This window comes from Stegastes partitus, unplaced genomic scaffold (genome assembly GCF_000690725.1).
Source record: "Stegastes partitus isolate 25-593 unplaced genomic scaffold, Stegastes_partitus-1.0.2 Scaffold671, whole genome shotgun sequence".
NCBI lineage: Eukaryota > Metazoa > Chordata > Actinopteri > Pomacentridae > Stegastes > Stegastes partitus.
In genome coordinates, this window is record NW_007578402.1 from 327,213 (window position 1) to 352,052 (window position 24,840).

The 24,840-nt window shown below is 39.7% G+C and overlaps 2 protein-coding genes across 3 annotated transcripts in view; one reads left to right on the plus strand and one right to left on the minus strand.

Moving 5' to 3' along the window:
* The window catches only part of smpx (small muscle protein X-linked), a 19,522-nt gene extending 12,254 nt beyond the window's left edge, over positions 1-7,268 (minus strand). Inside the window, exon 1 of one of the 2 annotated variants that reach the window (XM_008290408.1) lies at positions 7,156-7,268. The gene's annotated coding sequence lies outside the window, so the exon portion shown is untranslated. Of the gene's footprint in view, positions 1-5,516; positions 5,649-7,155 lie in introns of those variants that run through there. The other variant, XM_008290407.1, reaches the window with a different exon arrangement.
* A 3,222-nt stretch (positions 7,269-10,490) lies between these two features.
* Positions 10,491-24,318, plus strand: LOC103363587 (membrane-bound transcription factor site-2 protease-like; the record flags this gene model as incomplete). The annotated part of the gene is made up of 7 exons (XM_008290411.1): positions 10,491-10,766; positions 12,702-12,850; positions 14,940-15,078; positions 15,773-15,876; positions 18,402-18,529; positions 21,420-21,538; positions 24,138-24,318. Coding segments are annotated over exons 1-7 (895 nt in total), but the record flags the coding sequence as incomplete, so codon positions are not given.
* Between the last annotated feature and the right edge of the window lie 522 nt (positions 24,319-24,840).

The following is a 24,840-nucleotide window of genomic DNA, read 5'->3' on the forward strand; positions in this document are numbered from 1 at the left end:
AATGAACAGCTATAGTTAGTACAATGGTGTTATCACTAAACTAACGGTTAATCATGCTCATGGACTTGAATCCTACACTGTAAAAAATGATCTTAAAAAAGCTGTCATTTTGAACAATTCACTGTTATTTTACAGATTTCCCTTGTTGTGTTACATCACAGATGATAATCAGTAAAATCACAGAAAGAAAGGTATTGGTTTACATGTTTACTGTGAAAAACAAACAAACAAAAACTCCTAGCCAAACTGTTCATAACATCCACTTTAAAAAATCTGTCGATTTACAAACAGTAATATGTTCTGTTACAAATGTTTTCCTGTAAAATGATGTATTTCTACTGTATTTAAATCTGCAAAAAATATAATTTTACAGATATTTGACTTTACTGGGAGGACGAATTTTGTATATTGTATATTTTACTGAAATGGTCATCATTTTTTACCTTTTATTTTTTACTGATTTTCCCACTTTTATTAAATTATAGCTAATATCTGATAAAATCACAGGGAAAAAAACACATCTACAACCTGAAAAAAATGCAAAATGTTAATATTATTTACAAATAGTAAGTTGATTGTTTACAATGTGTAACTGTAAAATTAAAGCGTTTTACTGTATTTAAATCAGCCACAAATATCATTGTTATGCAACTATTTGCTGTTATTTTCACCGTTTTGCAGTTTTTGAACGGTACAATATTCCTCCGTTTCTAACATATTTTTCGTGGCATGCTTGCTGTCATATTTTTGCATTTTGTTTTTGCAGATTTGTTTCTACAGTGTGCAATACAAGTATGATTTTTAAAACTATATTGCACTTTTTTACTCCACTGCTTCTTGACTTTATTAGTTAAAAGTTAATTTTTTCGATGATGCTTTTATGTTGAGAATACGATGAGCTAAAACTTCTCAGGATGTCCAATAACAGCCATTTTTCACCCATTTTTAAAAACATATTATTTCCGTTGTTACCAACCAACGCCTCTGATTGACTGGATGTTTGCTGCCAGGTTCACCTCAACAAATGCTCTTCCACAGTTTGTGTTCTGCTGCCTTCATACGCACACAAAGATGAGCGAAAGCATCTTTCCCCCCCTCTTAAGGTCTATTTCCCTTTATTTCATGTCAGCAGCAGTGATTGTTTATTGGCTTCTGAACGCTTCCAAAACTTGTATGATGTGGAAAACACAAGTAAAAAGACGTGGGCAGTGAAGATCCCCTTCTCAAGAGTAGAGCACGAGTAAAACACGAATCGTTACGCTGCCAGTGTGGACAGCTTGATTGATTAAAATAGATTGTCTTTTATCATCAGATGGAAAACACCAAAGGTTTTATGACTTCCTGTGTAGACATGGCTTCAGACTATATGTAGAGATCTATGAACCCCAGTGTGATGCTGAACGAAGGGGAAGAAGCTGCTGCCTCAGAGTCAGCATGAGGTTTGAGGACATTTCACATGCCGACAGCAATTAGTTAATTAAATGCTCCGACAATCGAAGGAACAACATCCTTTGTCTGTCGCACTCAGACGTATTAAAAGTCCAATCTCCTACCTGTCTGACTGCATACCTTCCTAGTGAAAGGTCACAAATGAGTCAACATCTCCTCCAACAACTAAAGGAGTCAACAGGCCTGAGAAGTGTTGCTGTGGTTCTGATCGTTATCTGTTTTATGGGGTGAAGGTTATAGGTGACAGTGAATGAGCCGTGGTGTCTGCTCCACTCCCCAGCAGCGCTCTATCTCATGGATTAGTCCTCCCAGCTGCTCATTCATGTGTTCTGGAGGAGTGTCGCTGGTTGCATGCTTTTAGGATCCGCTGCTCGTCCAATCCCACATACAGGAGCTTTAATAATCCCCTTAGGGAAACTTTATTAGCTGCAGAAGCAACAACTGTGGAAGAACTGCTCAAATAAATACAATTCAGTTTAATAAAAACAACTAGAATTCAACAGAACGGGGAATTATACAACCACAGGAGAGTTTGTTTTTTCTCCCAGCAGCTTGAGGTCATTAAGTTAAGCTTAGCACGACTTCCTGATAGCAGATAGAAGATTGTTTTCAACGTGTTCATCATCTGGAACACTATGGAAATACTTTCTAGCTGCTATACGACCAGATATAACACAAGGTTCATGTGCAGGCAGCGTCTCACTGAGCAGGCTGGGCTGATGCTCAAACTTCTCACCGCATTTGATTTTACTTTTGCATGTGTTTCAGAGCATTATTGTTAAATATTAAGGTTGGTAAGTTGAATACGTCGTAAGAGCCAGATGGAATATCATTGGATCACCAAACTTGTTACAGTTTATCCTCAGGGGATCAGGAATCTGTACAGAATTTCTTGGTAAACCACTCAGAACACTTGAAATATTTTACTCAAATGCCCGCTAACTCACGAAAGGAATCATGAGGGGGCTCCTCAAAGCCAGTGTACGATACATCATCTGGGAACCATGAATGTCTGTTAAAACTTTGAAGCAACACCAGCTAAGAGATGGCTAAGTAAATAAATAAAGCCATTTAATTCAAAAGTTTGACATACTGGAGGTCAAGGGAATTACTAGAGTCAGTAGGGGCATCATGAATACATCCTCTGGGCACCATGAATGTCCACAAATGAGCGAACTGACAAAGAATATTGTAGACATACCATTTTTGAATAATTAATTTGACCATAGGGGGAAAATATGAATATAATATATATATAAAATATGAATATATAAATATAAAATATTCAGAATTTGAAAATTACTGCCCACAGTATAATTTGGAAGTATATCTGGTCAAAGGAGATAACTGGTATAATAAGTTGTAATACATTTTCTCATTTTCACACAGGAAGTGATACGAAACTTGCAATACATCCTGTAAAACTTACCCCATCACTGCTTTAATTTTTCCTGTTTTCTACATACCCTCAAGCTCTTTAAATATTAATACGGTAGTTCCCCAATTTTTTTTTTTTTTTAGCTTGAAAACCATTAAATGTGTAGCTTCATAGATCTATGAGCTGCTAGCAATCCCATCAAAGACACACTTCCCTCCTAAATCTATCACATAGTTTCATTTAAACTGCTGATTAAATTATCCAACCTTTCAAAAAATAAATAAATAAATGTACAAATCCAACAACAAAAAAACGATATAATAATGTAAGAGTCTACATTTATGCTCAGGTTAAAAAAAGATGAAAACAGGCTCTAAACCAGACTTTTTCTTAATATTTAACTCATCCAACTTTAAGCATATTTCAGCTCAGAAAGTACGTCAGTGAAACAGGCATATTGCGTGCAGAGGTTTCCACCACGCAGCAGCAGACAGGCATCTCACAGGAGCCCATTGTATTCACAAAAAGCAAAAATTTGGAGAGCTCATCTCTTCCTCAATATCTCTCGGGTCGTTTTCAGTTATTTTCTACTTCCTCCCTCCCTTCAGCTATTTCACAGATCAACAGTGGCCCAAGTGGCTCCTAATCGTAGAAGTTTCCATGGCCTATTTATCTTATCTGCGAGCGGCTCGGAGGTGCAGTGGAGCAGATCTCCATCGGTTTCCAGGGTGCTGTTTGGGCAACAACATACAGTAAAAGCTCTGCTGTCCTTGACACGAGTGCAAAAGCCCGGACACCCCCAGAATACACAACACACACACACACACACACACACATGCTTACACAACGTGATGATATTTATGTTGGCCATTAGTAGCAGCTGGCCCGCTGACGCCACACTGCAGAGCCTGACGAGCCGTTTCACTTTTACTCCATGTGTACACGCAGATGCAAATTTTATTTAGACTTCAGTTTTTCCAACCAGACACGTGACAGAAACGTAGTTTGAGGTGTTTCAATCTACGCAGAGGAATGTTTTGCAGCCGAAAATGATAAGAAATGAGAATAAAAGTAAGAATTCAATTTTTTTGACCCGGTTTGTTAATAAGAGTTTCATAAACTCAAGCATAACAGACATTTTTGCTAATAAAACAGCCAGAAATAGAAGGAAAATACATACATTTTAAAGGTTGAACAGACCTTTATTGTATGCTGATTAGTCATGCTTGGTATCGTGCCTAATCGCAGCCCAATGGTCCGTTTTATAGCCAGAAAAAACCCCTGATGTGTGAGTAATCTGCACGTTATTACTGTACTTCGAGAATGTCAGTTAGAGCTCAGACAGCTGCACAAATACAAATATGATCACTTTCACAATCGTATGCTGTAAAGTCTAGCTGTTTGTGAAGTCCAAAACCAGCAGTTACCTACTGTTACCAGTTATCTGAGCAAGTCCTCTACTGCTTGTTAGTATGTCTTTGCTAGCATAAACTCTAACTTTAGAAAATATCCAAAATAATACATTTTTGACCTTTTCTCATTCTAAGTTTGACATTTTGTGACATAAGCATCTTCACTTTATTGCTGAGAGTCAGACAAAAAGATTGATACCACACTCATGCTAGCATGCTTAACATGTAGCAGCAGGCGATTAGCTTAGCTTAGCATAAAGGCTGGAAGCAACCCCCAGGCAGTATGCTCATTAATATATATATATATATATATATATCCCCTGGTTCTGTAATGTTGAAACAAGTATGCTAAGCTAAGCTATTCATCTTCAGTTTCATATTTAGCATGCAGACATGAGCGTGGCATCAATATATTCTCATTCAGTGCTTGAAAGTCAACTAAACTATAGCCATGTTCACGTATGATCATTAAGCAAATAATGTAAATGAGGTTTGCTAACTCCTTTAGAATGAATGCACTACGCAGCACAGTGTTGTCAAAAGGTGGTGGCATGGGCTACAGTACACATGGCTGTACTAAAGAGAAGCCAGAAACAAAGTAGAAATGTATTCCAACTGCTAAAAAAAGACCTTGAAAGATAAGAAATGCAAAAGTTTGGCATCAAGGAGAGAAAAAACTGGCATAAATCTTTAGAAATAGTTTTCGGTGAGGAAAGTTGTATTAATTATTTTATGTTTAAATTTGTCCAGAGGCAAAGAGAAGGCAAAAAGAAGCTGAATAAATGGATCAGTCAAGTCAGTTAAATGAAATGTTATGTCCGAACTTATTCTGAAAATATGTTTTCATCTCCCAGTATGCGCCTTATCTCTCTTTTTTGGAAAAATGTTTTTAAAAAAATCAAGTGAGTGCAAAAATTTTAATATTTTGCCTTTTCCATTAACTTTTTTATACTTCAAAATACTTTAAAAAAAAAAAAATTAAAAAAAAAAAGTTAAATTGTGGACACTGGAGCAAAAACACAGATGAAAAAGTTGGTTTTTGATATTTGCTGACAATAATAAGATAATAATAATAAAAGGACAAATTTTTTATTTTTTTATGTTTTTCAAACCAGAACTAAATAATGAGTCCAGCTTAAATTCTGGAAACTCTGATTGGTCCTCGAAAACTCCCACAATTTTCCTTTAAAAGCTACAGACTTTTGAATGAGTGTGACAGTAACGGCCTGCCAGCTAAACGCAGCACATGAACCAAACATAAAGCAGATGTAACTTACCAGCTGAAGACACAGCACTGTATCGCCTAACACTAGATTTTACACCCACTTCTTCTCTCGCTTGTTGATTTCCACTTTCTATCCCTCACACACTTCTCGCCTCTCTCTCCTCCATCTCTTTCTTTCCCTTTCTCTTTTCGTCTTCTCTCCGCCCTCTCTCTCTCTCTCACTCTCTCTGTAAGTGGTAGAAGGATTCCTCTCATATCTGGGATTTGTTCTCACTATAAATAGACGAGTGATACACAGAAGGGACCTGCTTTCTATCCACATGCACACGCGTCCGTGGACACACGGCGACGGACCAAAACACAGTCAAACAGCAGCAGCGAGCAGTGGAAACACGGCGGTTAGGGAGAGTCATTAAACTGTAGGACCAGACTTAATTCAAAAAATGGAATATTTAAGCAGAAAACACTTAAACAAGAAACTGTCTGCTTATATTATATTCAAAAGTGTTTATAATGACTAGTATGCTTCTGGATTTCAACTTTTTTAAGCTAATGTGTGTAATGATTTGACTGCAAAACCAAACTTCATTCAAAAAATGTAACATTTAAGCAACGAGCACCCAAATGAAAATCCAACATTTGGTCCTGGATCTCAGCATCTTCCGAAGATTTTCTACTTATAAACATACAAAATGTTCTGTGCCTTCAAAAAATAGACCTGCAAGACCCAACTGCATGCAAAAAAAGCCTTTAAAGTATGAAAAATACAGCTGTGTGCATATATGTCCATGATTTGAACATCTCATCTCAAAGAGTGAAGAACTTCCTCAAGTGCAGGATTTAAGCGTGAACCACTCAGACACAGCACTGTTTGCTTATAAGATGTTCACAAGTGTTTAGTTCGGCTATAAAATAGTCAAATGTTTCAGTGAAGTGAAAGAATGCGCCTGTGGGACCAAACTTCATTTGCGAACTTGAGCATTTAAGCACGAAAGACTCAAACACTGAACTGTCCGCCTGTATGATATCGTTAAATATTTAGATTAACAAGTATGGTAGCTTATTACAACATTTTTTATTTTGTTTTGGAGGTTTCAAACTATAATTAAAGTACATGTTGTCCCTGCAGAACCAAGGTTCATTTAAAAAACTGGGCATTTAAGCAGGAGCTACTCTAATACAGAACTGTACCCCTGATTTAATTGAAACACCAAAGTTCATTCAAAAAATGCAACATTTTAGCTCAAACCACACAGTATTGTCTGCATAAATGTCCATCCTGACATCCCAACTTGTTTTTAAAGTTTTTAAGCTACTATTGCAGCCAAGTCTTTCAGTTCAGATCCTTGCAAGACCAAACTATATCCAAAAGAGCAGGAAACACAAAACTGCCCGCTTTAATGACAATGACAGATGCTTCCACTGACATGTATGGTCATTTTTAGCCTCATCTTCATCAAACACTCTTCCTAATCTCAGTGACTAAAATGGCACTGGCCTATTTCTGCTCTGACACACACACACACACACACACATTCACACACACACAAACACACTCGCACGCAGAAGCAGTCGTGCTGGTATATCTGCATTTACACGCTGATGCATAACCGCAAGCTGTGATCTCACCGGGTTATAGGTGTGTATGTGTGTGTGTGTGTGTGTGTGAATGTGTATGTGTGTTCTCTTACCTCCTGGCTTGCGTGGCTGCTCTGCCCTGCCTGCGCTCCCTCTGAGGTCCTCTTCGGCTACCTGACCTGTTTCCGCTCGTCCCGATTGGCTCGGAGAGACGCGAAACTCCTCCCTGAGTGGAACCCGACCCAGCATCAGAGAAGTAAAATGAGTTTTTCAGCCTCCTCGTGTGCACGCGCATGTGTGTGTGTGTTTCTGTGTGTTTTTAAGTCCTACCTACCTGCCTTTTTATCTCAGAGTTTCCCTCAAACCAAGCTGTCCATGGTGTCCAACCGCTGGGATCCTTGTCACTCTCACCTGTTACACTGAGCCGCTCTGTGCCCAGGTAGGAAAATGAAGAGCTTCAGACTGCAGGTTGTTATATATTTCAGATGCAAATACAGCCCACACACAGGCCTCTCCTGTTGACAGGGAGAGTCCTGCCCTATTACAGATAAATACTGAATATGTTTATTGTATGAGCCAAGGCTGGGCGGTGCAGAGGCCTCAGAGTACTTTCACATCATTTTTGATTGGATTTATTATAAATTAACCCCAACAAAGTACAAAAATCAAGTAATTCGCACAAAGAAAACCTGTGAAAAAGTGCATTATTCCATCATAACAGTGCTATAATGTTGCATGCAGTAGTTGTTTTCATTAAAGCTACACGGATAGAGATGTTTGGGGAGTTTTTTCCAGTGGGAAAAGTTCATTTACCTGTCTGCAAACTCTTTAAACGAGGACGCCTTCCTGTCTAGAAAATCCGGCGTCTGCTGATATGCAAATGTTTTACTTTTCAAACATTTGACTGTTGTTTTGCAAAGTGTCTCCTTTGTGCAATACAAGGTTCAAGTTTCCATAAGCTTGGGCGAGTCACAACCTCGCAGGATTACATCACTCGAAAGCAGAAAAACCAAAAAACCGTCCGCTTCCAGGAGATGAATCTGAAAACTGTCTTACAGATGTTGAATGTACATTATTCTGTCCAGTGAAAAGAGAAGCAAGGTTTCATAGGAAAAAACTCAAGTGTGGCATCTTCCCTTTCTAAACACACAGCATTTCACCTATTTACATACATTCTGCATACTTATAAACACTGTATTTATGTAAATGTTCCTTAATGTTCTTTAGGAATGCAAGTGACAGAGATGCTACTGGAAATGCAAGCTACTAGCCTAGAAATGTTAGTTGTGACTGTAACGATTCTAGTGATTAGCCAAGGAAAGCTCGTGACTAGCCTAGGAATGTTCGTGATTGGAATAGGAATGCCATTTATTAGCTAAAGATGCTAGTGACTAGTCTGGGAATGCTAATCTCGATGTTAAAGATACAAGTTACTAGCCTAGAAATGCTCTTCTGTCATTTATAACTGTCATTTATAGGCTAGAAATGACAGTTTCTAGCTAGAAATGCTAGCTGCTAACTTGCTTAGGAATGCTAGTCAATGGCCTAGGAATGCTAATTGGAATAGGAATGTTAGTTGGTAATTGAGGATGCAAGTCTAAGAATGCTAACCACTAGCCTAGGTATGCTAGTGATTAGCCTAGAAATGCTAGTTGCAAGCCTAGGGATACTTGTTGCTAGCAAAGGGGTTCTAGTGACTAGCTCAGGTATGGCAGTCATTAGACTAAAAATTGTAGTCACTTGAATGGAAATACTAGTATGCATGCTAAGGATTCTCGCGACAAGTCTAGGAATGCTAGCAGTCACAGTAGGGATGCTAGTTAATAGCCTACGAATGCAGCTGACATATGTCACGAATTGCCGTGAGACTGGGTTAACACTAGCCAATAGCCTACACTGTCATGAATTGTTGAAGAATGCTAGATGCTGGCTTAAAGATACTCGTGACTGGTCAACGGATGCAAGTGGCAATAGTGATGCTAGTTACTATTCTAGGAACTCTAGTAACTAGCCTAGAAATACTAGTTACTAGCCTAGAGATGGTTTAGACGAGTCTGTTCATGCAGCCTATACAAACAAAGTTGCACCAAAATGCTTCAAAATCCATAACTACCCTTAATTTGGACCAACAACAACAAAACTTTCAACTTTAAATGCAAAGAGGAAAAACCTAGAATGAAAAAAAAAAGATGTAAACGAACTGAACCACAACCACATGAACATGCACTACTATCTCACTGTTTAATCTTTCCATGTAAAGTATGTTTTGACTTTGCAGTCAGATCGCCGATGTAAATGAAGAGTCATTCTGGATGCTTTGCACTTCTTCAACAAGCTTTTTTAGGACTGGAGCTGTAGTTTGGGACAGCTTGAATATGAGGTATTATCTGCATGCAGTTTTATGTTCCCCTCGGTGACATTTATGGCTTAATGAGTCATACTGGGACCTGGTTTCCTTGTTACATCTGACTCAGGCAATCCACGTTTAATGGTGTCCTTTTACCCTCCTGACCTTTTGGGGAAACGAAATCCAATATTCAAACACGCACTTTAATTTTTATGCCTACGGTTCAGCCAATGTGGGCGATCGATTGTTCCGCACTTTGTGTTGAGGGTTTGGTTGGCTTTTCTTTCTTTCTTTGGTCAAGTGTCCAAAGTAATATTTGGTGTTGGCTGTTGCCCTGTTTTGCAAAAAGTTACAGCATTACAACTGGAGGAAGAAATGCAAAAAACATGCAGCTGTCACCCATGAAAACAGAAATGCAAAAGGAGTATAAAGGAACAACAAGATCTAATTTCCTGTAACACAAACTTGACACAACCTTTTGAGTTTCTTTATTAAAAGAACACATGACTTGTAATTTTAGATACACAATCTGACTAGATAAAAGCAAGATGGATGTTGATGACGAAGCCCATTAAAATAAAGTGAAGAATGTATTTAATTTACTTGTCACATTTTCCACATTGACCAATCATCGGCTTTGAAAGTCAAAATTTCCATATTTCCTGCTGCCCTTCAAGCAGTTCTGGTTTTATGTGTAGACATATTAAAAAAAAAAAAAAAAGAAAATACTACATTTACTATCTTTTTTATAAAATAGCAAGAAGTTGTGTTTTTTAAAATCAAAATATTAAATATTAATTAAAACACATTTAAAAAATATTTATATTTATTTTTATGCTTTTATGCTTTTTACTGCTTTGTTTTGTATTTTAAAGCTGTTGTGTATATTTTTACAAATTTTATTCTCACACAATATTTGTTTTTGCTATACATTTATTTATTTCATTTTATTTTATTTTTAAATTAATATAGGGGCTGTTCTGTACTTCAACACTTGGTGGCGGTAGTGCGCCGTTTTGTTGCCAGCGAAGAAGAAGAAGCCGCTGATGCAAGAAAGCGAAGAAGAAGAAGAGCAACCCGGAGGTTTGTCGCACAGTGCTGACGCTTCTCTCCATTCACAGCATCCCTGAAAATAAACGCAGCGTTTCCGTTTGAATTTAATTTAAAATGTCGACATTTTGCCGCAGCGCTAACCGAGTGTAACCGCCACTGGCAGCGCTATAAACGGAGGACGGAGGAGGGTGATGGAGGCTGCAGGGTTCGGTTCGTCGTGTCTGCGGAGAGTCGAGTGATAGCGGCACCATGATCCCCGTGTCCCTGCTGGTGTTTGTGATGGCAGGCTGGTGTGCCGTGTACCTGGCCGACACACTGCTCAGGGTGAGCGTTACTCATCTTTTATTTTCATGTTTAACAAGCTGCCAGCAGACACAAGTAGGTAAATTATTACTAGAATTGGAATAGAGGGCTTCTTTCACCTGTTAGCGGTTGTATCAACAGGCCATAACAGCCTGAAGTTAGCATAACTTAGCCCTAAAGCTACTAGAAATCCATCTATAAAATACAATAACGTTCATGTAGTTGTCAAATATTTCCTGGTGATGTGTTTGAAGCTCAAATCAAACAGAAATGTGTAACATAAGTGATTATATCTGTCTGCAACGTGTGTCAAAACACAGAAATCAAAGGTGTTTGGGCTAATTTATCTGAAGCAAGACCACAAAAAAGGCACATTTCATTAGAAATAAAGCAAAATCATATTGTGTAATATTGTCATCTGTCGTTCAGAACCATCATTAGAGCTGATTTTTCTCATCAATGTCACCTGTGGAGGCTGTTTTGCTAATTGTGTGCAGCAGGTGTGTCTTTGGCTTTTAATTTCTTCATCAACTGCTCTTGTTGGAGGAGACAGAGCATCTACCTTGTTGTTTGTTTGTTTTTTAAACCACTTTTGTCCAAGATTTGTCCTTTGTGTTTCATTTATTTATTTATTTTGGCTAGCTCTACAGCGTTATTAATGATTAATTATTAATGCTGGTTTATTAACTAAGAACTTCATGTCTTTATTTATTTATTTATTTTTAAAAATCTTTTTCCTCGTTCCATTTTGGCAGCAACATGTGCTCAATCAGAACCATTTACAGGGAATATATTGTTGTAAAATGTTCAGGATTTAACATTGCAGACTGCACAGATTTAGAGCCTCTTCTATGCAAAGTTTGACAAATGAGGACCCTCACAAATTAGACAGTCTGTATATTCTCTCGGTTTAACTAATTCCATATTTGACAAGCGTTATGTCACAGGAAATATCCTGGAAACATCCTGGAAAGTCACCTGTTACGTTGTATTAGTTATTGTACCATCCTGGTGTTATCTCTGTTAGATAAAGGTTTTAATTTGCAAGTTAATTTATACTTTCTCTGCATTTGTGTTAATCATGGTCACATCTATCAGAAGAGCGTTGTGTCGTCTGCAGGTGCTGAAAAGTCTTTAAAAGAATTGTTTAAATACAGAAAGGCCTCAGGTGGTATTCAGAAGTCAGATGTTTTTCTGCGAAGGTCATGATTATTTTTTCATGCCTGTTAAAACGTATGTGCAGTACATCAGTGGTGCTGTAGCATCACATATAGATGGTTTAGTTAATCCTTCCATCAGTTTTCTGCTTATTTAGGTTCAAGTGTTATGTTCATGTTAATTGATTAAACATGACTTTCAATAACCAGCTGGGAGCACTGACAAAGATATGTTTTTTGACCTTTATGGCTGTAAAAAGGTTTTAAATTTTGCTCCATGTAGAGTTGAAAATGTCAGTTTCATTTTGTAAACACTGCAAAAACCCTGAAGAAGAGGTTTTCATCTTTTACCACAACTCGACCTGTTAAGCTGTAGATCCTCGAAGCCTCTTAGTCATCTTGTGGCTGCGCACAAAGTTCAGAGTCGGTGGCGATGGAGCTTTTACTGTCCCAGCCTCCACGTTATGGATCAGTCTCCTGGTTCTGCTTTTCATTTTTGCTTGTCTTTTATTGAATTTTCTATGTATTTTTATTCTGTGTTTGGATGGACACCTTGTGAAACACTTTGTAGCCTTTAGAAATGAACAAGTCAAAGATGTTCTCCTGGATACCTGCAAAAATTTCCAGAAAATCGTGTAGTTATAGTTGACTAAATGCTTGAAGACAGTGCATTGGGGGATCTGTGGGAACGAAAATAAACTAAATCACAGCTTCTGTCACAAACTAACTGCAGTTTGATGTAAGCCTGTTCCATAACTGTTCATGGACTTTCTCTGTTGACTTCATCTCCGTCCTGCAGTCGTCTGTGACGCACCGGATCAGCTACGAGTCGTGGCTCGCCAGCCGAGGCCTGATGCTGTCTCCCTTCCACCTCAGATGGCAGACCACCATGTTCAACCGGCTGTTTGCGTACTGCGCCCGCATCAACCCCCGGGCCCTTTACCTCTGGTACAAACCTCTCTGTCACGAGTTACTCTAAACTTCTCTCCTCCTGCATTAATTCTGGACTTGTCTCATCAACACTTTCAGGTTCCTGCTTTTGAAATTGTTGACCTCAAACACCTCAGTTCCAAAAAAGAGGCTAATTAAGAAAGTCGTTTGCACTTTGATGTTATTTAACTCAAAGCTTTTCACTCCCACTCGTTACCTTTTGACAATTAATTGAGCAATTAATTTGACAATGTAACAGCGTTTGGCCACTTTGAACAATTTCTGGTTCACTTTTCATGAATTTATTTCCTCTATGAACAAGTAAATTAGAACACAGGAGCCACCTGATAAATGACTTGTTTATTGCTGACTGACACTCGCTACAGATGAGAGCATCACGTCTTTTTCCTCGGGTAATGTCCCCCAACCTTTTGAAGGTGAAAGCAGCAACACTAATTTGAGTTGCATTAATACAAATTTCAAGGTCTTAACCAATTTAATAGCAAAACATTAAAATGCTGCGATGATTTTTAGCTTTTGATGTCAATCAGTGATTTATATCATATAACAAAAAATTGAAAGACTCCCTACTCAGTGACCAGAGGTGTTGTATCCTGACGTAGACAACTACTTTATTTTATCATCAGGTAATAGATTTCTGTCACTTTATAGCCATTTAGACACTTTATTTTGCTGTTTTGGTCGTCTGTCCAATGTGCCAAACTGTGAACTTATTCCATTGCTATCAATATAAGGCTGAAGACATGTTTAGCAAACCAGCTCTGATTGAGTGTTTGTCACAAATGTACACAAACTTACTGGATCAGTCTTGCACATAACAATTTTCATCCTCTCTGCAACTGATCTGAAGTCGGGCTCAACAATTTGGGGAAAAATAATAAAACTAATAAATATTGTAAATCGATTTGTGATGTGTTTTTAAGGTCAAGCCTTCAGTACAATACTCACCGTGTAGTAGATTTAAAACATGTGATGGAGCGTTATCACATGAGACGCAGTCAAAAGCACGACTGTCACACAAAGATGACTGTAAAACAGATTAAATCAAATCAGGTTTATTGTCATTTTGCTGTACATACTCAGTAGTACAGGCAGGATGAGAGAGCGTTTCTTCAGGATCATTTCATTCGTAAATTTTGCGAAATGCACTTCTGGAATAGACAAGACACAAAACGTAAAGACATTAAACCCTGGATCTGATGTGCTGCCACCTCTGCATTTTGTCCAAGTTTCTCGTTTTGCAACTTCAATTTAAAACCTTTTATTTGTTCAGCACAAGCCTAAAGGCTCAGATCCAGTCTTTTAATGTCCTTTGGGGAAGTAAAGAAAAAAAAAAACAGTTTTGTCTTTAATGAGGCAGCAAGTTCTGTTTCCTGTTTGGTGTCAGCACTTTGACATCCCTTGTTTTCATCCACTAGAGGGCGTGGTTGTTCTGATGACAGGGCAGTGAGCTGCTCTCACACATAAACAGATTTTGACAACATTTGCTAACTTAGCAGCATTAAGGCTAAAAACAACCCATAATGCACTGCTGCACTAGATCTGTAATCTCTATATTCATAAAGATGATCTGAACAGGCAGTTGTCCAGTCACCAAGCATAAGAAAACCTTCTCTTTTTATATTTAGACAAGTACAGTAATCTGTCTGTCTGTTCATTTGACGTGGGCACGACAGCAGAGTTTTAGCAAGTAAATGGTAAAAAAAAACCCTGAACAATAAAAATTTTCTTTTTGTTTTTGGTTTGCGCAACACAAACAGCCTAAAATTAGAAAACAGAAGTGCCATATGTGACAGGAGGTTAAAATTGGAATGCTGAATGTATATTTAGTTAAATAAAGGAAACCTGAAAATAAAATAAATTGGTGTTTAGTTCACTGATAGGCACTGTGTGACTTGTGTAGCTACACATTTAAAGATGTTACTTTCTGTTTTAAAACGACTGCATCTGTTGTTTCTGCAGAGTAACGTAAGTTCAGGTGCTCTTCTCGGCTCTCTTCTGTTTAGATTTATTTCTTTTATAGGTTAATAAAGCCAAACTCAGTGACTTTTCTTTAAATAGTTTCCTTCATGTCGGTGTTTTCCAGGTTCAACAGCGGTCTGATGTTTGGCATCGTGGCCATGGTGGGCTCAGTGGTGCTGCTGATCAAGACGCTGCAGCAGACGTTTGCTCAGATGACCACAGATAACCCTCGGATAGGAGGCCAGCAAGCGCTGCAGGTGGTGGTACGTTGATTTATGAACTTGTACGCGCGAGGCAAACCAGGTGAATGAGAATTTAAGTGCGGGTAATTGATGCTTTGTTTGCGACTTTCAGCGGGAAATGTTCAATTAGGTACAATCAGCGAGGGTGTGCGCGCGTCGTTTATGCGTTCAAGGTCAGAGATTAACTTCAAAGTTCATTCAGAGCCTGTGAAATTCAAACGAGGGTTGCAAGAAAAAAAAAAAAAACAGCCCCCTAATTATGAGCAGCACTTTTCCTGTTCACTTTTTTATTCATTATGGTGTCAAATAGGCGCGCATTAGTGTGAGCGCTATCCCCAGCGGACCTCGGTCGGTGATTCATGGGAGGCTATTAGCAGGCCATTTATTTCTGAGAATTCAGCCTGGAGCGGCAGAAAATGCTCAGCACGGCCAGCGGGAGAGAGAAACACAGACCACACGGAAAAGCTCAGCTTCAGCAAAACACAAAGCGATAAATATGAAGGAGAAGCCTTAAAAAGAAAAGCAGGAAGACTTAAAGACGGTGGTACAAATGGGGTGTTTGTTTGCCAGGGGAAGATCTTACACCATGTTTCAATTAAACGTCCTCCTACTCGAGGATTAAAAATACCCATAAAGCCGAGCTGATTCGTGTTAATGTTCACGTTGTGCTTCTGTATCAGTCACAGCTTCTTTTTGGTCTCTAATGCGTTTTCAGGTCCCAGGTGTCAATCTGCCAACCAGTCAGCTGGCCTACTTCTTCATCGCCCTGCTGCTCAGTGGAATCATACACGAGCTGGGCCACGCCGTGGCAGCGTTGAGGTAACGCACACACACACATACACAATGTGTTGCCATGACAACCAGCAGGGGTGAAGAGCATCCACAGGCCACAGGAGAGTTAAAGGGTGTTGAATCCTTCTCTCCACAGCTTGTTACACTCCTCTTATTCACATTTTTTTGGGGGCCTACTGAGGATTCGAGGTTGCAGGTGGAAGTGGGCAGGGCTTTTATTACCGTGGTGGCAGCTCACTAGTGACCCCCACGCATAACGCAACCGTGTATGTTTTAATCAAAAAATCCTGTTAAAGCTGCCACGTGTTGCAAAGTAAAGGCTGCTTTTAACTGAATACAGTGTTTTGATAGATTTTAGGAGTGTTTTCGGTTCAGTCCTGCCACCAGTTGCTCCATGAGGAAAATGTACTTTTATATATGAAAAGAAAACGAAATCCAGAAGTGGTTGCCCAGTGATATATATGTGACAGTAAATCCACTCGTGTCAATGGCATTTTGAGCGTTGTGTGCATCAGTGATTGCTTAAGATGAAACAACCTGCGTACAAATGGCGAGCAGCCTCCCCACATACATACATCCATCCATCATCTATACACCGCTTAATCCTCACTATGGTCATGGGGGGCTGGAGTGTATCCCAGCTGACTCAGGGTGAAGGCAGGTTCACCTGGACAGGTCACCAGTCCATGCAGCTCTTCTACTCTCCCTTCATCCAGTCAATCATTTCGTTTTCGATCATATGTTGGAATGGTAACCTTGGCAACAAGGACATGAAGGATAGTAAAAGTAGCCTCTAAAGTAGCTGGGCGTGTTTTAATAGTCTTGAAGACATTTTTAATATACAAATCAAAAAGGAAGCTCAGTTGGTTCTTATGGATGCTACTCATCCTCTCAATCAGGAGTGTAAGTTGCTCCCCTCCGGCCTTCGCCTGGCAGGACCTCAGGCCACAAAAAACAGGTATAAGTTCTCTTTGTGCTGACCTTCATCCGAGCTCTAAACACTGAGAAGAGGAGGAGGAGGTGATGCACTGTGTTTCTGCTGCTGTACTCGATCATGTCCTGTGCTGCTCTTTAACCTGCTTACTTGACTTCTTCTGCTGCTCTTGTTTGCACTGGAACACACCTGACTGAATGAAGACTGCAGCTAGTGTCCCTGTCTGTCTTATGTTTTGTGGAATTTTTAACTGTTTTTATTGTGTTTCTTTACTTCATTTTTTTAAACATTTCCTTTAATCTGTGTTTTTTACTGTTTGTATTGTTTGTTTATTGTGAACTCTTGTGTAAGCTGCTGCAGAACAAATCGCCCCTCTGGGACAAAAAATAAATTTGAAGTTATTTTTAAGCAAATAGAGAATAAATAAACACAACTTTATATAGATACTGAAAAGCATGTTAACAGTATAGTCAAGTTTCGATGTATTTTTGTGTTATTGGCTTGTTTTGATCTAAAAATCAAATACTAAAGTGGCAAAAATCCCAATTTTACTCTTGTGTTGACGTTCCTTTGGAGAACCCTGATTCTCTTGCTGAATTTGTGTCATGTTTACTGACCTGAAATCTACTTCTGCGCAATCAGATTATTATTAAATGGGGAATTTCTTCTGGTCCCAATTCAAGATGTAAATGAGAATCTATTTACATAACAAACCCAAAAGTAAATCCTGCTGGGTTCAATACGGTAACACTCGGTCTAGACTGTGGAGGTCACTCAGACGCACTACCTTCATGGAATAACTTCCAAGTCCTCACAGAATCATTTAGCTAAAGAACACAAACATTTGACCTCTGCTGGAGGAGGGTCATTTCAGCTTTTACTGACTCATCTGGTAGAAATAATGTCGACTGAATATAAGCCTCGAACTGCTTCAAGTCCTGAGGGTTCACTCTTGTTTTACTGCTCTCACGCTTTGGCTCCTTTAGTAAGTCGATCTTTTTGTTTTGCCAAGTAGAGAGTTCATCGTTAGAGAAAGGATTTTGTACCCAGTGGCAGAATGTTGGTATCCTAAAACCACCACATTGTCATTTGCCGCTTTCAAAGCATGCAGACCTTCTGATAAACATTTGGAGGTTCGGCTTCCCTCAGATCCGCATCGATGCATCACTGCAGTGAACAGCAGGAGCCGATGACGTCTCGACATGTATTTTGGACTAATAATATGGTTTGCAGTGGTGTTTATTGTTGTAGCCTACAGGGAGGCCGGTGCATAATAAGCAGTCTATATGTAGTTGCGCCCCAGTTTTCCTGCTATTATTGGACGCATCTGCTGAGCTTGTTAATTGTTGTAGCAGGAAAGCACCAACGTTTGGCTTCACCGTGATCTAGAATGTAAGCGAGAATGTGTGCAAATCGATCGGTTGTGTTTGAAACTCAACAGAAATGTCTGATAAATATGTAAAGATTGAAAACAAGTCATCCCAGCTGCCCACGTTTGTTACCTGTAAATTGAGTCATTTCCCAACCTGGTTTGGTGTCACCGTGTTCTTTGACGCTCATGTTGTGCGTTTAAAGTCTGATTCTCTTCTTGGCTGTAATATGTTTCTGTCTCCTGCAGAGAACAAGTGAGGGTGAACGGTTTCGGGATGTTTGTGTTCGTGGTGTATCCCGGTGCGTTCGTGGACCTCTTCACAACGCACCTCAACCTCATATCGCCTGCTCAGCAGCTCCGCATCTTCTGTGCCGGTAAGTTTTTTTTTTCCCCATCCAGAGCTCCGTCGATGGCTCCTAATGGCACCCTGATTATTATTATTATATATTTTTTTTCAGCTAATGTAATCACAGTCATTAATCACAGTTATTACAAGCATTTTGTTTTGCCAGTGAAGGTCAATCGGAGCAGTTTATCGCCGAGCAGCGCGCAGCTGCATCGCATCAAATCATTTCACTCAGCAATTAAGAAAATTAGAGTTTAATGAATTGTTTGGTGGCAGTTATTCACGCGCGGATGTGAGTGATGTCTGCCATCGTAGGTGATCAGGGGGAGCTGGTTAGAGGGGGAAGGGTTTTCAGTGCAGTGTGGCCTCGAGAATGTGTGCAGATGTTGATTAGAGAGCAGCCAAGGAGGCAGTTTGAAGATGGTCATACATAAACCAGAATGTGAAGAATCTGTGAGAAAGGAGGCGCTGTTTCCTCTTTCTCTGACGTATTCTAGCACATCTTATATTTACTAATCAGAAAAAAGCAAAAAAAGAGGAAGCTTTTTTTGCACTAAATGATGCATTTCAGTTTGGAGGATCACATGTATTACATAGAGCAGCGGTCCACAACCTTTTTTGCACGACAGACCAGTTTTACAGCAAGAAATATTTCCACTGACTGGTTGTGCACACATAACAAAAAATAATATTTTTTTCTATTAAAAAGTTTCACAAATGAATAAAATGACTTGCCAAATATGTGTTTACTTTTTCTTCTGTCTCAACATCGAGTCTCTCCCACTTTCCAAAGAAGCTCTCGGAAGACGTTTTCTTTTTCTATACATATCAGCAGCGGTTAGTCTGACGGCTTCGTTTAACAGCAGAGCATGAAAACTGACAGTCAAGTGCAAGAAACAACCACAGACAGAAGTGACAGGAAGACGATTTAGTGCTTTTTCAAAATAAAACAGCCTGTAGACTGCACTGGAAACAAAAACAAAAAAATCGATAAAACTTTCCTTTTTCTTTTTGTGCGGCCCGGTACCGGTCCACGGCCCGGTGGTTGGGGACCGCTGATATAGACCTTATTCTAAAATAAGTTATCCAAGCTGCAACTCTTAAGTTTTTCATTGCAGTTAATAATTCAGCAGATTATGAGTTTTGCAAAGCTGCAGGACAACCTGACATGTTATAAAACCAGCTCCATCCAGACTAGCTATGGTATTGAAATGCAGCACATGTGTTAATACATCAGTGATCACAGTAAAAAGTTTGTACTTTACTAAAATATAATCCAACAGATAATTTTTCAGTTTGTGTTGTTGCTACCTGTCCTCACCTCCTTGCAGTTGATAAAGCAGCTCCCCAAATTCTAAATTGCAGGATTTCTCTGTTGTTTCCAGCCTTTAGAGGGCAGTGAAGAGCTGCTCTAGAACCATCCCTGTCTTTAACTATTTATTAAAATATTCCTCCTGGACTTTCTGACAAGAAAATAACGTTGTAGTGAATCCATGAGGCGTCCAGTCGAGTCACACGACAAGAGAGAGAGAGAGAGAGAGAGAGAGCTGCTATTCCCATCAGGGGAGTGGTGACATAACAGCGTGCTGTGTTTATTTATTTCTCTCTCTCCGTCCACAGCAGAAGTCGCCCGGCACGCAGGGGGGTTGTCTGACATAACTTGTTTATTATTTATTCCTGTAGCGAGAGGTGATGCAACTTTAATCATTTGTTTACTACATAAATCAGCGTCACATATGTATACAAGCGTTTTGCCTGTAGGCCAGAAATTCAAATCCTCCTTTTTTTAACGTTTTAATTAGGACGTAGTAACCAGCTCTGCTTACATTTTCCCTGGAAGAAAATTTCCTCTTCCCAAGATTTTCCTCAAAATATCTCGACGTGCTCGGCTTTTAATTTTGCCCCGACCAAAGACCGTCTCGCTCGCTGCTGCTTGTCAACACGTTTGAATGATACGTTCAGGACTCCAAAGCTGTGCCTTGACCTCGTCAGCCGATGAGACGTTTCCTCCTGCGGTTTTCTCAGACTGACTGAGTCTTGTCGCATAATTAAGACGGTATAGATGACTATTTTTGGCGAGCAGTGGTTGCTGTTTTGCCACGACATCCTACAGACAAAATATGTGGAGAACATGCAAACGGTCGTTAGAGCCGTAAACATCAAGGCTTCACCGTCTCACCCTGGTGTTGTGGTCGGTGTCACAGTAGCTCCATGTGAGCCTCTCTCAAGCCTCCTCTCTGTATGTGTGGACTTCTTTGGATTATATGAAGCCATAAGTGGTGGCGCGCTAGATAAGCAGGAGCCCCTCTTGAATACTTGGTTAGAAATGAATAAAAATGTTTAATTAAATGTTACTTGTTGATGTATGTAGTTGTGAAACAGACATTTATAAGCTGCTGTTTTCTTTCTGAAGTGGGTTTTTTTTTAGGGAGTAATGCTGAAATGTACTATTTCAGGTTCTTAAATGTGAATTTTTACAGTTTTCTGTGATGGCAAAATTAATATATTTGGCATTTGTACTGATAATCTGATAAAATAAGACATTTAAGGACATTATGTGAGCTGAAAAACAGTATAATACTCGCTAGCTGGAGCCTTGTTAAAGGGCGAGCTTACAGTTTTTCAAGTTGATGCCCTTGTGAAGCAGGTTATTGTTCCTCCTGTTCATACTCGGTGTTGTATAATTGCTTTTTGACATGCTTTCTTTGTCCCTGTACCTCCAATCCAGCTCAGTACAGAGCTAAAAAGAGAAATATTGTAGTAAAACAGCAGTAACTTAGACTGATATCCACCTGATTTGACTATATGATGATGGTGTCAGCAGCAGCTCTCTTGAAAAGTCAACTCTAACTGAACATTTATTTAATTCTTCGCTAAAAATGTGAGTATTAGAAGCTGTTTTCTGTTTGTCTTTCCAGGTGTGTGGCACAACTTTGTTCTGTGTGTGGCAGCGCTGGCCTTCCTCTTCTTGCTGCCTCTCTTCCTGTTTCCCATGTACTCCACCGGAGGAGGAGCGCTGGTCACCGAGGTCGTGCAGGTCAGTGCTGCAGGTTTTTTTTTTTACGGGAGAAACCACTTCTGTCTGCATAAGGTTAAAAGGAAAAGTTTAAGATTTTAGTCAAGACGCTCCTTTTTTTGCTGATGTTAAATGAGCAAATCGATACCACCGCCATGTCACTGTACGCTGACGTGCAGCCAGCAGCTGGTTAAGTTAGCGTTGTGAAGAGTGGAAGCAGCTGGCACGACTCTGGTCAGAGTTTTGTAGTTATGAACTGGTAAAACAAACATGTGCCAGTTAATAAGCTTTATAGTGGGAGGATTTTTTAAACAGTTGGTCTTTCCAAAAACGCCAAACTATTTCTTGGAGCTGCAGAGGAACAAACTCACTGAACTGATTGTTTTTGGCCTGCGTTAATAAAAAAATAGCCCCCTCGTCACCTGCGTGTTGTAATCCAAGTGTTTTCAAGTGTAAGTTTCTTGGGGTTTTCTTGGGCTCTGTAGTTTTTTAATTGCCCCCTGGGGACAAATAAAGTTTGCTGAATCTGAAACAAATCTCTGGAAGATAGTTTCTTAGAATTGTTGAAGTCAGAAAGTGGCCACGTTTTCTAAACGAACTGCTGAGGTTTTGTCTTTTGAAATGTAGAAACATGTCACTTTAGTTTTTTTTTCCAGTAATGAGTGTGTTTACATTTAGAGTCTTATGTTGGTTAACTCAGGATATGACTTTTACATGAAACACAGAGTGGTTTAAGAAGTCCTTGACTGGATTTTTTATTTTTATTTTTTAAAATCTAACCTTTATTTAGCCAGGAAAAGGCTCATTGAGATTAAAAATCTCTTTGACAAGAGTGTCCTGGCCAAGACAGGCAGCAGCACAATAGACAGACAGACGAGGTCACAACAGCATCCACACAGACATCATCCTCATAATACATGGTGATTACATATTGAAGATAAGAAGTCAACATGTCAGTACAGATCAGAATCATAACTGGCAAAATAATCATCTGTCGAAGCATCTACACACTGATGATTTTGCCTCCAAGTCATTTAGGAACACTGTAAACGTGTTTAAAGAGACCAGATCTTGAAGTTTCAGGTCTTTTTGAAATGTGTTCCAGGTAGAGGGAGCAGCGAATTTAAAAGCTTTCTTTCCCCGTTCAGTTCTAGCCTTAGGAACAGATCCTGGGACCGCAGACTGTAGCCACTTGGAGCTTTTGTACAAGTAAAAATCTGTAAATAACTAGAAAGCAAGCCTAAAATACATTTATAAATTAAAATATGCCAGTGTTTTTTCGTTCGTGTGGGCAAATCTGACCATCCAACACAAGAATACAACAAACAATGGTGAGTAAAAGACTTAAAATCAGGCCTTGTAGTGATTTTTAGGGAGTAAAAATGTGTATTTGATATGTGAGACAATATTCTTTAAGTACACACACAGATGTTAGAGTTGTATTGAAAAGGGACAAGGCCTATTCCTAACTTTAATTAAATATATTTCATGAACTAGCTACTAAACACCACCATCTGCTCGGCTGCACTGACTCTGCTACATGTGCTGCTGAGAGTATTTTCGCCAACGAAATTCGAGAAACTCGGCAAACTGTGATGGTTTTTAAATTACCCCAAACATCTTTTCTTTTTCGACGTTATGTTTTCAGATCTTTGCATTTGGACAACATGTTCAGCAACAATGATGCATTTATGAAAGGCCAAAAACTACTGAAATTCATGCCGACTGATGATATCAGTCAGGATCTCATATTTGTTTCCTGGTTGCTGCATTCTGCTGTTTAGGCAGGTGGGATATGTTTACATACAAACCCAAGAATTAATTTGTCTGTGGCTGTTGGAAATGAGCCCATTCTGGTTTGAAGCAGCCTTGACACTATGACACACCGTGCTGCAGACTTTCCTCAACATTCATTGTTCCTGGATCAGAGCTGCTTCCTCTGTTTTGATGTTTGGCCACATTAAAATGCTTCTTCCACTATGATCTGACTTTCTGTGTCCTGCAGCTCATCCACTACAAACAAAGGTTTCCTCCCGTCTAAATTACCGAGCCTATTTAGCTGCTCCATTCCCAAACAAACCAAACTGTGTTCGAGGCGCTCCAGAAGTGCGCTGCCTGTGCTACTGCCCTTGTTTGTTTCTGTTGTGTCACTTGGCTGAAGAGGCACGAGTGGTTGGCAGCGTTCGGAAACCTGGAAAGGGTTTGTAAATGCTGCCAGCTCGCACGTTTATTCCAGAGAGTTTATTCCAGTTTATGGTGTTTACATGTGCAAACACTACACCTGGTGCTACACGTCCACGTAAACACACTGAGTGGAGCTCAAAATCAGACAAGCTACTCGGATGAATTCATTGTTTGTTTTGTTCTTTTTTGTGGGATTTGTTGACTCTAGAAACTAAAGAAAATCACCGAGCTGCAAAACGACTGCAGCCACAGATGGTTGTTGATTTGGTCTGTTGCTCAAGAACTCATTGGCAGCACTTGGCAGAATAAAGTGTTTGTCAATCCGTGTTCCCTCCCAGAGTTTCCCAACTAATATTTCCAGCTTGCAGGATGGAAGCCAGCAGTGTGACCTTTTGCCCATTTGAGTCGTGTGTGTGTGTGTGTGTTCGGTGTTCAGGGCTCTGCAGCTGACGGTCCCAGGGGTCTGTCGGTCGGGGACATCGTCACTGGGCTGGAGGACTGTCCTGTCAGGGGAGTGGAGGACTGGACCAGCTGCCTGTCTCACCTCTCTCACACCCCACAGACCGGATACTGTGTCCCCGTCGCCAGCCTGCAGCCCAGCTGGGCTCACGGACGAGGTGCGTGTCTCGTTTCAGCCCCCCGGAAGGCTCCGTCAAAACACGCCAATTACATTTTTACAGCGATCTCTTTCACCCGAGTAGCTAATTCCTCGTGTGGAGAGTCAGACGTTTGCCTTCCGGCCACTAATTCAGGATTTAATTATCACTTCATAAATTGATACACTTCGAAAAGCAGTTGTTAATTAATTCCTTTTACAGTCATGTAATTATTTTTGGTGTTTTGTCATCACGACAATGTGCCACTTGAACATGAAATGAGGTCAACCCCACAGAGCAGCAACAGGAGCTCTGATTGGCCAGCTGTCATCTCCTATATGAGGTAACAGCACAACAGCTGGCTGATCAGAGCCCCTGTTGCTTCTCTGTGGTTTATAATTACTCTAGTGGCACGCTTAAATGTCAATTTCTATAAGTAAATAAAGTTTACATCCACAGAATATTCACTTTAATTATTTTTTAACACATCGGCCATTTTTTTTTTCCATCATGGATTCCAAATATTTTCAGCTTTCAGCCTCT